The 15454-nt window shown below is 41.1% G+C and overlaps 1 protein-coding gene across 1 annotated transcript; it reads right to left on the bottom strand.

Annotated features, from left to right (window-relative positions):
• Window positions 1-283: 283 nt before the first annotated feature.
• On the bottom strand, window positions 284-15062 carry LOC306715417 (midkine-A-like). The gene is made up of 5 exons (XM_079185781.1): window positions 14971-15062; window positions 4569-4645; window positions 3253-3420; window positions 2004-2165; window positions 284-1002 (listed from the first exon to the last, which is right to left on the bottom strand). The coding sequence occupies exons 2-5, from the start codon at window positions 4642-4644 to the stop codon at window positions 974-976; spliced, it is 435 nt and encodes a 144-aa protein (XP_079041907.1). The 5' UTR covers window position 4645; window positions 14971-15062; the 3' UTR covers window positions 284-973.
• Between the last annotated feature and the right edge of the window lie 392 nt (window positions 15063-15454).

The following is a 15454-nucleotide window of genomic DNA, read 5'->3' as shown; positions in this document are numbered from 1 at the left end:
AAGAAAGGATCTCACAGTCACTATGTGGAACATTTCAAGTCTGTGTGTCAAGTGCAAAAGGAGATTTCAATGCTACTCTCCCTTACTGAGGGTCTGTGATCTTAAAGTTGGTATTGGGGCCCTATGGCCCCTGGCCCTAGTTATTTATAAGACGTAAGGGTGCACTGGGCCAGTCACAGTACTGGGATCCATAATGGATAAAACCTGTTCAGAACAAGATAGATACATTGTGCTTACAGGTCTAGAAAAGTCTGTAATAATACAAAAAAGACACGATGTCACACCATGTTGTGAAATTTTAATAAACAATAATACTGTTGCAGCAAACCTTCTACAGGAGAAATGGAAAGGCTATTCTTTAGTAGGAGGAACAAGGGAAAGAAGTGAAAGGAATGTATAACGGTGGGCTTGTGTGTCCTAAGGCAAATGTATAAACTGATATTCCAAATGCACTTTTATCTACAAGTAACCGTGGTGATTGGAATTATTAAAACCGGATGGCTGCGTTTATTAGGACACAATGAAACACAAAGTAGACAGTTTGTGTGTGGATAATACTGACACATGCAAGAATAACTAAAGAATTGACAGAACTGGGAGTTTAAATAGCTCCCATTCCCAGTGAAGCTCTGGTGGACTGGAGGCCCAGAAAAGGTTTGGAAGCAGTGATGGGTCACATAGAGATGGGGAACATTTTATACAATATTTCAAAGTTAAAGAAATGTATGACATGGTGGTTTAATAAAAGTATAATATGAATATTCCAAATGCACTTTGATTTGGAAGCAGCTGGTTATAATGCTCCAGGCCATGCTTACTTTATTAGTCCTATAGAGATTTAGTGGTTAAAGAAACCTGTATTCAAAACTGTGTCTATGGGGATCAGGCAACAATTCTAAGTGTTGGGGTCACTGTGCAGCTGCCAGACCATTACTCTTCTTAGACTCTGAAGACTCTTTACCACAGCCTGCTTCTAGTTGACCTGGCCTTTGCTCTTCTTTCCTGGAAAAAAAGACAAACACAGGCACAAACATTACACCATTGATTCTGTAATTGCAGAAGAACAAGACAGAAGTAACACACTACAAAAAATAGTCCTCAGGAGAGGCCCCAAAGTTAAGATATCAAAAGTTCTGGACAGAACACACTGAAGATTGCTCAAAGGTTCTCAGGGTTCATCTTTAGGATTTAGCTCAATGAGTTGCAGTGAAGAGCTATGTTGAAATATTCCTTGTTTATAAGTGGAGTGTTCAGCTGTAAAAGTGCTTTAAGTGGTCAGAAGACTAGAAAAGTGCTCCTGAATTTTGAGTCCATTTACCATTTCCCTTACATTGGTGCTTCATCAAGCTGTATCCAAACCATTAGAAACATCATCTGAAGACAGTGAATAACCTACCAGATGTCAGAAATATATCAACAACTATTGTATAGACATTCATGGTCCCGACAGGATGAACACTTATCCAGCATCCCCATGAGGTTGATGTGTAAGGATTGTAGTGAAATGTCTGGTAAACTACTGTGACATTCTTCCTTCCCTCAGGATGAATTTGAATAACTGCCGTGGTCCTTTCACCAGGTTTTATCTTGTCCAATACTTTGATAGATGGCCAAACACCTGCAGAGCTGATGACATTACTGTCAGCCTCAGCAGCGCTTTACTGTGATTAGTGCTGGTAAGCAAATGTTAGCATGCAAAGACGTTGATTTAATTAAGATGGTAAACATGACAAACATTATACCTGCTGTACACCAGCATGTTACTGTTAGAATGTTGCTGAGTGCACAACTGTGCCTCAGGACAGCCTCACAGAGCTGCTAGCATGGCTGTAGACTGACCGTAGAAACAAGTCATTCATGTATGATCCACAGAGGTGGAGATGGCTGAATGTTGCCAAGACAAGAAAAGCTCAAACATGGCTGCTAAAGAGCAACATCACATCACAGTTTGTTCTTCTTCACAGAGGTAAAGAAACAACCTGCCGTCAACTCGCCAGTCTAACCTTTGCTTTTTGTCTTGGTTTTTCCACTGCAAGGTTTGGAGACAGACATAGTCTGTTGACACTCCGCATTATACAGAGCCTTCTTCAATGTCCCCATTCGGGTCCGCGAGCCAGAGCTTGGATCACACTCTCCCCAACTACCAAACCGATACTTGCAGTCAGCTGGAAGAGAGAAGTCACACAGAAGATACCTGAACAGATGCAGCTTTCATACATACATGGTCCAGTAAAGCAGACACATCACGTAGTTTCATTCTTATTCCTCAAACACAACTCTGTGTGTATTAAAACCAACTGGTCTGACATTACAGTGTACCTACTGTTCTGTACTTATATTACAAGTCTCTTCATTACATCCCTACATGTAAATGTTCCTGACTCGACTCCCATAACTTCCCTGTCTCTGGTCTAGCTCAGTTATCTATCAAAAGTCCTTTGACAGAACACTACTGCTACAGTCATAACCACAACCACCAAATCTGACTTCACCTCACCATTCTTCATCTCTCTCCTTTGTGTAACAGCTGACCTACAGTCATGTCAAGTCAAGACAATTGTATTCATATAGCGCCACATCACAGTTATCTCATGACACTTTTCCACCAGAGCAGCACCGATTCAGGCCTTTCAAGTCTTTTTTACCGAGTCTGGTTTTAAAATTGAGAACTTGAAGATCAAGCTCATCTCAAACTTGTGTAAAGTAGTCAGTGTTACTGTACTGCAGAAGTGATGACAAATACGACCTTACATAACAGTGCAGGTCTCCTTTTAAGAGTGATGCAACACACATCATATAAAAAACACTTCCTGTCTTCAGAGTACAAGCTTCAGGCATCTCACCACAAAGTATGTCACAAACATTTGTTTCTAGTAGAATCTTCGCTGACACACTATCAACACAATGGTATCATTATAGCTACACGGGTATTTATATTCATGCAGTGCTGCTGTTCTGGATTGCATCATATGTTCCAGGTGGTGTGCTGTTGTTTCCACTACCTCTGTGTTCACATACTGAACTATACAGTCAGTGTGTGATAGGCCTGGGAAATACAGCAAAAGTTACTGAAATACACACAATCTACCCTTCCTTATTTCACCTGCACTGTACATCCAATGGAGCACTGTGTGTGTGTGTGTGTGTGTGTGTGTGTGTGTGTGTGTGTGTGTGTGTGTGTGTGTGTGTGTGTGTGTGTGTGTGTGTGTGTGTGTGTGTGTGTGTGTGTGTGTGTGTGTGTGTGTGTGTTACCTCCAAATTCTTTTTTCCAGTTGCAAGGTACTCTACATTTCATGCTCTTGTTCTGCTGGTCACATGACCCCTCTCTAAACCCTGCTCCACAGTCCCCGTTGCTAGGGACACAGTTGCCATAGCGCCAGTCAGTGCATTCTGACCCGGACTGGGAGGGTTTGTTTTTCTCTGAGGATAGAATAATCAGACATGCAGAGGTTCAATGTTATTTCATCATGCAATCCAAAAATTCAATGACTACTCCAGCTGGAGCTGCCCGGTTCATTCAGTCTGCTGGTGACTGCTGCTCACTGGGAACTAAATGAACGATAAGGTGTCCAGAGACGGTGGAAGTGTAGGAACTGTACGCATCAACCTCCACTGTGCAATGTCACATAAGCTTTGAAATGATTGAACATGTTTTAACACCAAAAACTTGATTCATTTACACTTTTAGTCTCATAGACGAAAGGTATTTACAACCTGTGATTGACAGCCTCATTTTGTTGAATGAATCGGGTACTAATAAAATACTATGATTCCTACTGGCTCCCAGTAAAATCCTTCTCCGTACAGGCTCCTTCATGTCTTAAAGAGATCATAGTTCTATATTATCCCACTGAGCTGTAGAACGGGAACCAGAGCCTTCAGCTACCGAGCTCCTCTCCTGTGGAACCAGCTTCCAGTTTTGATATTCATCTTATTATCTCACAGTCAAAAACAAAGCAAGTAAGCGTATTGTTGAAATATTCCTTCAAATGGTGCGCTGCTTAGACTTGCTGTTTGAGGCAGAAGTGAACCAATTCTGGAGCTCAAAGGGCTCTGTGAAGAGCATAGTTGAAAGTGTGAGCAGTTAGAAACCGTTGCTCAGTGACAACGCCTCATTACTCTGATCTGCCTGAATGTGCTTCCTGTGGCAGCTGGGGTTAGTTAGCATTAGTATTACTGTAAGCTGCTTTCAACAGCGGCCTTATTCACAGGGAGGGAGCCAAAGTTGCATTAATAACACGTTTGGGATACTATATCTTGAATGTTTAGCACATTTTGGCACACGCCATATCTTCTCATCTCTTCTTTTTGGGAATGATGGAATGTTGTAACAATGGACAATATAGCAATATGCAGTATAACATTAAAATCCTAGCCCTCAGCTCCACTGTGTATAGCTGCACCTAAATTCATCCAAGATGGAGATATTGTCAGCTGTGTACAGACATTCAATGAGATTTGGGCTTCAGCAATCAATATTTGCAGGAACATATTTTTGTATTTGTCGTTGTAACATGACAAATGTAAAAGAGATAGAGAGCAGGCAGGACAGGGAGAGAGAATCCTACCTTTCTTATTTTTCCCTCCAGCTACACTTTTGACCGTGATGAGAGTGACTAGCAGCAGCAGCAGCGCAGCCCTCATCCTGAACACACAGCAGAGGGAAAGTGAACATTCAAAAGTGTTGACCCTCACCTCGGGGTTATTTCATGTGAAGCTCCTCTCAGCACACCATCACAGCTCAGAACAAGCCGACCCTGGCTGTCTTATCACGAGAAATAAGCACATCAATTGTTTTATAAAAACCTACATTTTAAGTGAAAATGTCACACACATCACTCATCAGCTGCTGGTTATGTTCATATACACAGCAGGCTTCTATTGCCAGTTACAACCCAGTTACCCGAATGAAATGTTAGTAAAATGTTTATACAAAAGTATAGGTCATATCACCATTTCTAGAGAAGTTAATATCAATATTATAATAATCACTCATTGAAACTGCATCCTCAGTTCGGATAGGTTTAGGCAACACAGATGGTTTGGGTTCAAGTAAGTTTACTGCTGGTTTCACATGGGACACAAACGCCAGTCCTGTGTTTGACCGCACCATTCACTCCCTACCTCCTCTCTGTGCAGACTTACGCAGACTTTTTTTTTTTTTTTATATATATATTTTTATTTATTGCAAGACAAGAGACAATACATAGACATAACATAGACATAACAACAAGAAGACGACAAGAACAGTAGGATACAAGCCAGCAAACATCATATAGTCCGTATATGGGAGAACGGTGCATGTGTGTGTGTGTGTGTGTGTGTGTGTGTGTGTGTGTGTGTGTGTGTGTGTGTGTGTGTGTGTGTGTGTGTGTGTGTGTGTGTGTGTGTGTGTGTGTGTGTCTGAGCCTTTGAGATAGGAAAACAAAAACAAACAAAAATTACGCAGACTTTAATTAATTAAACGCATTTTTGATGTGTCAAATACAAACGTAATCCAGGAAAAAACATGTGTCCTCTGGAATGAAATTAATTAACACTGTAGTTTTGTTGAATGGGAACATTTTTAGGATACCAGGCTGCCAATATCTCTTTTTAAACAAATGTATTTAACTTGAGGTGATGAATTGAGACGTCGATCTTTGGCGAAGGCGGTTCTTTGGAATCAGCCGGCTTTAGAAAGGCTCTAAGTGTTGGCCCAGAATTACACGGTGGAATAGAACATGCAGTTCTGTGGTTTTATCGACATGTCAAAGACGTTTTCAAGGTATTTATCTGATGTTTTCCTTTATATAACTCAAAGGTTGTCAAACACACCTACACTTACATCATTTTTTTTTTCAGTTGGGGTGTGGTTTGAAGTAGACAGATAGGTGTGAAGACATTCCACCACACTTAGCTTACACATGAATGTCCTGCATACAACAGAAGAAGACACCAGCCATAAACACAGCAGGAACAAATGATCATGAAAGCCCATCAGACATCATATTCATCAGTGAGCAGCCAATAACAACCAGACATAAAGCTATAAGATGACGTTCACTCTGCTGGGTCCAGGGCTCATTGTTGTGGAGCTTCAGGTCTTGCAGCATAGTTCTAGAACGGATTCATTATTAAGACATGAGATCATAAAGACCAGCAGAAGATGGATGCTTTTCCCATTTTTTTCAATCCATGAAGTCTTTAATCTTCCAGTGAGGACTTCAAGCTTGAAATCATTAACTATCTGAAGCTTTGCCTCTCTGACTCCGCCCACAGGTGATCTGATCACACTCTACTTGTCTTTTTCTTTGTTCATTATTAAACTATTTAGATGAGAGAGAACATTTTAACAAAGAAAAACTATTCACTATTGAAATTTAAATAAAACGACGCATGACTCATCGGTCACAAGAGCTTTGAACCACATCTTGTGTCTCTCATCATGGAGAACATGAGGTAAGCATAACTCAAACAAAGAAGTGGACCTGATAAAAACTGCTATAGCCAAGGTCCAGAACCTTCAGGTTCAATATACACTGTATATTATAATATGTGTTATACAGTGATATACAGGGATTATCTGCTTAGTGGTATGAACTCGCACAACACATTTCAAATGAAAATATAATTCCAAACAACACGTGTCCTTGTGAAAATCTCAGGTCTTCCTCTTTTTAATTCAGTAATACAAAGTGCAAGCAAAGCTGGAGCATGAGGGAGTTTCACAAACCAGCCAGGCTGCAATTCTGCACTGCTGCTCTAATAACCTGTCCAGGGACTGTAGCTGAAAAGCAGCGCAGCAGCATCCCATGAGGATACCATTCCTAGCTTTTCCAGGATCAACTGAATAGCACCAGGCGGAATAAAAACATATTCATGGAAATAAAGACCTTGGTCAACCACAGCCTCATGTATGTGTAATCAGATGCTGAAGAGAAGGGTTTTTAAATGATGTTGCTGATACCATAAGACAACTGTGATAGGATAAGATGAAATGAGGCCAAGCATTTACTTCTGACTTTGTGTATTTTGCTTTTTTAAAACTGCATATTTAAAACATTTTTGTCAATGACAAAAAAACATATGAAAGAAGAATTATAAATCTTCTGTTATCATTACCTCAAACAACAAGACAATATGAAGGTTTTTGACTTAAAACTATTCAATTAGCAGCTTGCTATCACTGAGTTTGAAGACAGGTTCCCTTTCATCTCCATGAATTGTTTGACTTCTTGATGACTCAACCATCACCTACTCTCAATGGTAGTTCAGATCTCTGGACTCAGAGTCAGTAGCTCCTTGACCTCTGCTTCTGATGAAATCCATGGTGAAAGGACAACTGTCATGACATTATTGAGCTTCAGGGACTGTGCCCACAGACTGTCTTGATGTACGAGAGTAAATCTCACAGCTGCTAACAGCTTTCCTGAAGTGGGATTTTATTAACAATGAGACAGCTATGGACATTTAAAAAGCACACCTCCAGCAAAACATGGTGCCATTCCATAGAGAGCGAGTGATCTTGGCTCTTGTATCATCAATGTTTCAGTACGCTGCCACCACCTTATCGTCTCCGTGACTCCTACAGCCTCGTCGGCTGGAGTCTTGTACTCCAGGTAGGGACACTCTGAGCAGGTCAGACAAAGGTTGATCCCCTGGTCCTCCTGGTTGGGGGGTGGGCTGAGGGCCAATAACCCTCCCCCTATGAGCCACGAGGCACGAAGGAGATAGTGAAACAGGTAAAACACTTCACAGACAGTGGAAGTGACGCAGCAGATTAAAAGATCACCTGGGCCAGTAGACGTGATGTGAGAATTCTCTTATGAGCCACGACAGAATTGGACCCCACGGTTCTGATTGAGTCCAGTTGCAGCTGTGATTTATATTTTGTGTTTCTGGCTAGCAGTTTGACTTGGCTAGTCGAGCCTCCCCTCAAACTTCCATGGAAAGAGTGTATTCAGCTGCGAAATGATCAACTTTCCAAACCCATACCAGCCACTTTTCATTAAATATGCATGCGTATTTGTTTCTGGTGGGGCCCTTGTGGGGCCCTTGTGGCTCATCGTTAGCTGGCTTGCTGCAGCGTTTACTGAGGAAACATGCTACACAATGCAAACCATATGAAAAGAGCAAGTTCAGTGCATGATGAGTAATGCAACCACCTATATTGAATGATGAATATTTGATGTTGATAACTGTAAAAACAAATCTCAGAGCCTGAATTGAACTAATTGGCTGAATAATAACCTGCTACTTTGTTTGACAAGCCTGCGTCAAAACACCCACGAGACTGAGGCGAGCTCAAGAGAACGGAAAACACAAGAAGAGACCAGACAGAAGAAGACAATGAGAGAAATCTCTACCTATGACCTGTCTACTCTCTGCTGTGGATGCTGCTGATGACTTCCATGAACCACAGAGAGTAGAAGTTAGGGAGGCGGTCTTTAGAAGTCATTCAAGTGGATTCTGTGAGGAAAAATGAACGTACAAAAAGCCCTTCAATCCATTATACACAATCTGATTGTTAGTGAAGCCAGTGACCATGAACACAGACACACACATAAACCTGCCCTGCGGTGTGTGTGTGTGTGTGTGTGTGTGTTTCTGCAACATAAAAACAATCAGACAGAAGGTCTCCTTTCGAGAGGATTTGATTGTGCTCATTCTGCACATTTCATCTATTAGTCCATAAATATTGCAGTGAACCACCATACCAGATATTAAAGCAGACTTTAAGATTTATTATCTTTAATATATGTATTAAAGATATTAAACCAGACTGAATATCTGTGTTAAAGATATTAAACCAGACTGAATATCTGTATTAAAGATATTAAACCAGACTGAATATCTGTGTTAAAGATATTAAACCAGACTTAATATCTGTGTTAAAGATATTAAACGACACCATGGTTTGATATTCGGGCCATGCATCCTTTTCATTAGGTCACATCATCTTCTGAATGCTTTAAATAAACAGATATGACTTTTAGGAACCTGGTATCTACAAGCATAGTGATATTCAATGACTGGGCTTCAGGTAGCTGCCTCTGCAGAGGACCGTTTGCAGGATTAGTTTGCATATTAATGTATATTATATATAATGTATCAGTACTGGCTTAGTTTATATTCAGTTATCACAACCAGGCCCATGCTGTTTGACTCTTAATTTAATTTAATACAAATACAAATAATTCTTCTTTGATTTTTGCATATTTAGCAATGAATATTTAATGACTCAGTGAAATACTTGAGGTTTGAAAGGGTCATAGAACCATTTTGCTCCCACAGAAAAAGAAATGAACTGCGTGATTGATTTTAAAGACGTGGATATTCTATGAATGAATGTACTGTCGTCACTGTGTGAATGTGTTACACTGGCACTAACACGGAGACAAATCAAGAGAAAAACTCTAAAGCTCCTCCAGGGACCATCTTCTCTCTGCTCTGATTCTCTCTGTCAGTGCCTAGAGGTCCATACGACAGGACTGAAAAACATAGTACGTCAGTCTTGAAACCACATTTTGACTTCCTTATGAACATGAAAGTAGACAAAGAAAACGTTTCTTCAGGGTCATGATGGAATGAGCAGTTATTTCTGGTGAAATGAAGAAATGCTTTCTTTCTTCTTCAGTTTTGTGTTGTGTTATCCTCCTGCAGGATTCAATAGTGGTAATTTTATGTTCTTTCACTCTGTCAGTGAAATCAGACATGTAATTACACAGTGTGAACCCTCTGCTGTTTGAGATCACAGTGAATGAAAGGATGCAAACAGTCAGTAATGAGCAGTAGTGGGCCGTCAGGGCCTGCAAAGCCTTCTCTGCTGGCCTAAACAGAATCACAAAGTCATAGCTATTTTATAATTTAATATTTTTTCTTAAATACACTATATGTATTGTAATTTATTATTTTCTCATTGCACAGCTTCTGTCTTCCTCAGTTGCTCTGCTTCCAGTGCAGCTTGTTTTAAGTAGAGCTTTTATCCAATCAGATTTCACCTCTGTGTCTCTAGGTAAGAAGAGAGACCCGAGGCCTGCAGACTCACCAGTGAATCCCTTTGCAGTTTAAGTGAATGGGGACGATATTGTTTATTGTCATAGTGTTCAACCAATCAGATCTTTAGTTTGACATGTTGGGCGTATTCTTTGATGTGCCAGAGCCTGCTAGCTGGCCTACAAGTATGTCAGCATTAACGGGCAGCTCAGTTTTAAGGAGCAGCGCTGCAGTGAGGTGCAGCGTACGCTGTGATTGGTCAGTGGGCGAGCATGTGACTATCGTGAAACGAAACTTAAGGAAGCTGGCAAAGCTTAGTCGGAGTAGTAAGAGCTCAAATTGAAAGATATGGAAGAAATTATGACATTTATTGCATTTTGCTTGGTGTAGATTTTTGTTTTTTTAACCTAGCTTTGTTTTTTTAACACTCAATGGCTAAAGGAGGAGAAACGGATTTGTGAGTTGGGATTTAACCGTGGGATGAAACTCTTTGTCAACAAAGAAAGGAGGATGGAGTTTGTCTTTAACTGATCAGCATTTGGTAAGTCAACTGCGTTCGTTTTTTTACATCTAATATCTGAATGGCCCTCAAGTGTGTAGCAGAATGCGTGTTCCGCTGTTGTTTTCCCGTTAAGCTAGTTTAGCGTAGCCTCCCAGAACACGTGCGGTGCCTCAGCTGTTTTTATTTTGTTTTTGTTTTTGTTCCGGTTCAGAGGTCACAGCCCGTTGTCTCCTACATGAGTGCAGAAAAAATTACATTTCCTACAATTTCAGCTTCTGCATTTTCCAAATGCACTAGTATTATTCAAACATCTTGTTCGGTTCGTAAGCCTCGTACCGAACGGTTTAATACGAATACGTGTGTTCAGCTGCAGGACAGCAGTGAAGGCCCAGGTATAAAATGCACGGCCCGTCACTGGTAATGAGTTACTCGGTATGAAACACATGACTGACTTTAGAAACGTTCCAGATCAGCACTGATTCAAGCTGCCTCCAGGAAACAGCCGTGTGCTCGCACTCTAAAGTCCGACATGACAAAAGTCGCTGCGTTTCCCGCCTATTCTGCTTTTATGTTTCCAAACTAACTGGCTGTTTGACAAGGGTTTGGAAGTATAGCTCAAAGCATGGTGGGTGTTGCCTGATTGAATCATGGTTTCCCTTCGGGGCTCGCCGTAACTGTACCTTCTCACTGCTGAGACAATCAGTACTACAAACCCATATCCAGCTGCTGCTGGTCCCACCTCTCAGACTTGCTGCCCTCAACACTTCCCTTACGCTGAAAAATACAAAGGAGACCACGGGGGGGGGGGGGGCTTTGAGGATCGCCACGTGTGTTGGTTAGTAAACTCAGTGCTTGTTAGCTTTTATTCTTGCTGACTTTTCCTGGATTCACTGCTGCAAGTTGGTTGAGTTTGGTCATGTGGCAGGAGCAGTTCTGAACTCATACCTACCACTATGAAGCTGATCACATTTACTTTATGTCTGAGGTGTTGACTTTTTACAGCCGTCATCAAAAAAGCATACACATGTTGTCAACAGAAGATGTGTTGAGCCCGAGCCATCCACAGTTAGAAGCTTTAGACACTGAATCAAAACAAAGCATCAAACTGTCAGCCTAGCAGAGCAACGTGTGTTTCACTGTAAACAGTGACCATGTTAACTGGTGACTTTCAGTTGAATGCTCGTAGTAACTTCTGTAAATGGTTTGTAGATAATAAACAAAGATGTGTGTATTTAAAACTAATTAAGCTCTTTTGCGAGGACACCGACATGTTCTGTTGCCACTACGAGCAACCATTCAGCTGAGAGTCACCAGTTAACACGGCCCCTGTTTAAAGTGAAACACCAGCAGCATCTATGGCTGCAGTCTACTAAACGTGTTGACTACCATTGTTTGGTTTCAGGTTTCACTCTCCAGCTGTGGTGGTTAATGTCTTTGTGTAGCTCTTCACCAAACTTCACTGACTGTGTGGGCACACTTACTGTATGTACGTCATCATTGTTTAGAAACTGTAAAAGGACCTCTGGTCAGTTATGTTACCGGAGGTGGACAAAATATTAGAAACACCTTTCAGTTTCAATTGTATTGAGTTTCAAAACCTCAACAGTGAGTTGGGGACATTTTGTCACTATTGAGAGTATATTCTTATCATCATGTTCTGCAACGTTCTAATACTTGCGCTTGCATGTTTTGTGCCTCTTGTCAATAACATTACATCATGTTCACACACACACACACACACATACACACACATTGATTGAAAAACCACTCCTGTGGTCGAATTTGTAAAAATAAAGCAAAGTGAACATTCCCTGTGTTCAATCTGAAATGGTGCACAATGGTTTCCATGACTACTGTGACATGACGCCCGGATACTGCCTTCTCTCTCGTTGCTAGGATAACTGTACCTCCGAGTCATCCTTGCAGAACTTTTAGTAATGTCCTGCTCCATGCTGGCATTGCCTGCTTTAGAGGGCTTTGTCTGTCTAGGATTATAACAAATAAACCTTTCATTTTCATTTCTTGCAGAGCTGGCGATTAGCAGACACTGTATTCTTATCTGACTGGACCAAGAGTTATGGCTGGTTATTTAAAAAAAACACACACACACACACTTCATAATAAATGGCTGACAGTATACATTTCTGTGGGAGACACATTTTCCTCCCCAAGTTGGATTCTGACCAAATTATTAGAAGTGAGGGAGGTTGGACATAAGGGCTCAGTGTGTGTGTGTGTGTGTGTGTGTGTGTGTGTGTGTGTGTGTGTGTGTGTGTGTGTGTGTGTGTGTGTGTGTGTATGTGTGTGTGTGTGTGTGTGTGTGTGTGTGTGTGTGTGTGTGTGTTGACTCTGTAATTAGGGATTCTGAAAAGCAGCCGGGCGGAAATTACATTTCATGGGTCCCTGTATGAGCTACTAACTACAGCAGAGAATGGAGACAGAGAGACAGTGAAAATAACAGCCTTTTGTATCTTTCTTTTGTCCGTCTCGCGTCCATCTGATTTGAATCAGTTTTAATCAGTAGGCTTCAACGGCTGCTACACTCACAATTTATTAGTGTAACTGCATCTTCTGACTTATGTTCATAACGACAAACACTTTTAGTGCACAACAGTACTCAACGTATCACTTATGATGTCGTAGGAAACATTATTTTTGGTTATCTGACAAAAAGTCAATATTGTCACCATGAAGGTATTTGCTTACATCGGTTTTCCTTTCATTGACACGTAGTATGTACTAACCCAATATGAATCCTCCCCACCTCAACACACAACGATAATCCTTCACTAAGAGTATTGACTTACTTTTACAATCAGCCCACAAGGTTTGATCACGGTCATTTTTACTTTAAGATGAGAGTCAAAAGGTTCTGTTTATTGGAGATTATTTAGCTCTCAGACAGCTGCTTCCTGTCACGTTTCAAACATCCATCTGTTGGTTTTGTCCTGAGTGCAGCTATGTGGCAGAGACACCTGTCAGAGAGTTGGTGCCCTGCTGATCCAGAGTGGCACACATCTGTCCTGTCATTTTCAAACAGTTCACAGTGTCAAGTGAGCCCATCCTCCTCCAGAACTACTTCCTGCACTTCCTGCAGACTTTTCACATTAAATCCCACCAGGAAAGGGAGAGATGATGCCCTTTGATCCTCTGGAAGGCTTTTAATGTGAAACATCTGTGTAAGAAATGTTGAACTGACTGGAATGAGTGAATAAAAACTTTACTTCCATCTTTGCAGGTTTACTGTGTGACAAAGGACGTCATTATCATTTTGTCTGTGAATATGGAAAATGCATGATAAGGGCCTCAAGGTGGGTCCTATTTTATTACGTGATCCGAAGACACCGTGTCAAAGTCTTGTTGTTTTGTTTTTATTATTTGAGTTCATATTGTTATTACCTGCCAATTAATTCATATTCATGTTCATAATATTTCACAGCAGACCTAGCAGGGGCACATTTTGCTCCAGGGACCGCATGCTTGTCAATAAATGCAGAATTTATCAAGAGAACAGGTCAATATAAATGTTTTCATATTTTTATATCAACCATATTTAAAACGACGTGCTACTCTCAGAGGAGAGGCCACGAGCTGAGAATTTAAGGCCGTACACATTCATGTCTGACTGCTCAAAAATATTCACCTTGTGGGTAATAATGCTTTTATTGAGCTGCATGTGTGAGTCTCTCTAACCACCTGGTTGCTGCTCATCAGTCGGTTCTGTTAAAGCCAAGTTAATCAACCCTGCTCCCATCTGTCGTCTCTCTCTCTCTCTCTCTCTCTGTCTCTCTCTGTCTCTCTCTCTCTCTCTCTCTCTCTCTCTCTCTCTCTCTCTCTCTCTCTCTCTCTCTCTCTCTCACATACTGGAAATGTGCCACATACAGCACAACACAGCTAAGCTACTTGTATCAGCAGGAAGCAAAAACATGCATTGCTAACATTTTTAATCAAACCCTAAAATATGCTACAATAGCTTAACTGCTGCACTTGCACACACACACACACACACACATTCCTCCACATGTCCCTGCCTCTCTCCTGCAGTGTGAGCACACACACACAGAGCACATAAAGTGTGTATAGAAGAGCTTTTCTTGCACTATTGTAAAGTTGAGATGTGGGGAAAGTGCCGGGATCTGGCACAGAAATGGGACGATTACATAAAGACTAATAAAACCCAGCGTCAGATGAAAAGCACTTAACAGGAATGGTTAGAGAAGTGGAATACAGTGTGTTTTGAAAAATGTATGTTCATATTTAAAACCGTATTTTGAATACACCAACACAGAAAGCACAAGTTCAAAGCATGTAACAAAATCTCAATTTATATAATGTAACAACTTTAAGAGCTGTTAGCAAAACTAGTGTTTCATGTGGTTTTCTCAGGGTGAACAAACCAAACAATCTCTCTGTGGATGGAAGTCATTAAAAAGTTATTACAGTTTACAAAACGTTATGTGAAGATGAGCTGAAATGTGGAGCTCACTTACTTGTTAACAGGCAGTCGGAGGAAGACTCAGGGGAAAGTTGTGTCTCTGTCTGGACTCCTACTCTCTTACTCATGCACCTCCCTTAGCCCCTGCTTTGTCTCTCAAACCAGTTCATTCTGGTTGCATTAGCCCCATTCACCCCACACTCACGCACACACACACTCACACACTCACACTCACACTCACACACACACACACTGAGATAGAACTGCCCAGATGTGTTGTCATGAGACGACCCTCTGCAGGTCATCAGGTCAGACACTTTTATATTTGCTCAACCAAATCTTTACTTTCAGTTGGTATTTGTTGATTGGGCAGATCGACATCAGCCCCACAGCTGCAGCGAGGAGAATCTCTTTTTGAGCTTGTGTTGTTTCTTTGATCATTGTGTTTCTTATCTTATCATGTCTCTGCTTTCATCTTACACCCATAATGTGGAGTTGATCTTGATGAAGGGAGACCAGAAGGCAAAAATAACAGCAGA

The sequence above is a fragment of the Pholis gunnellus genome, assembly GCF_910591455.1.
Source record: "Pholis gunnellus genome assembly, chromosome: 24".
In the NCBI taxonomy this organism is placed as follows: Eukaryota; Metazoa; Chordata; class Actinopteri; order Perciformes; family Pholidae; genus Pholis; species Pholis gunnellus.
Note: the sequence above shows the minus strand (reverse complement) of the source record. Positions and strands in the feature narration are given on the sequence as shown.

What these genes read in the sequence shown, in the direction of transcription:
- LOC306715417 (XM_079185781.1), bottom strand. Translation starts at nt 4,644, where the DNA reads ATGAGGGCTGCGCTGCTGCTGCTGCTAGTCACTCTCATCACGGTCAAA. An exon ending in CTGGAAAAAAGAATTTGGAG is followed by an intron (nt 2,166 to 3,252) that starts GTAACACACACA and finishes TCTCTCTTCCAG; the next exon opens with CTGACTGCAAGTATCGGTTT. An exon ending in AACCAAGACAAAAAGCAAAG is followed by an intron (nt 1,003 to 2,003) that starts GTTAGACTGGCG and finishes CTTTTTTTCCAG; the next exon opens with GAAAGAAGAGCAAAGGCCAG.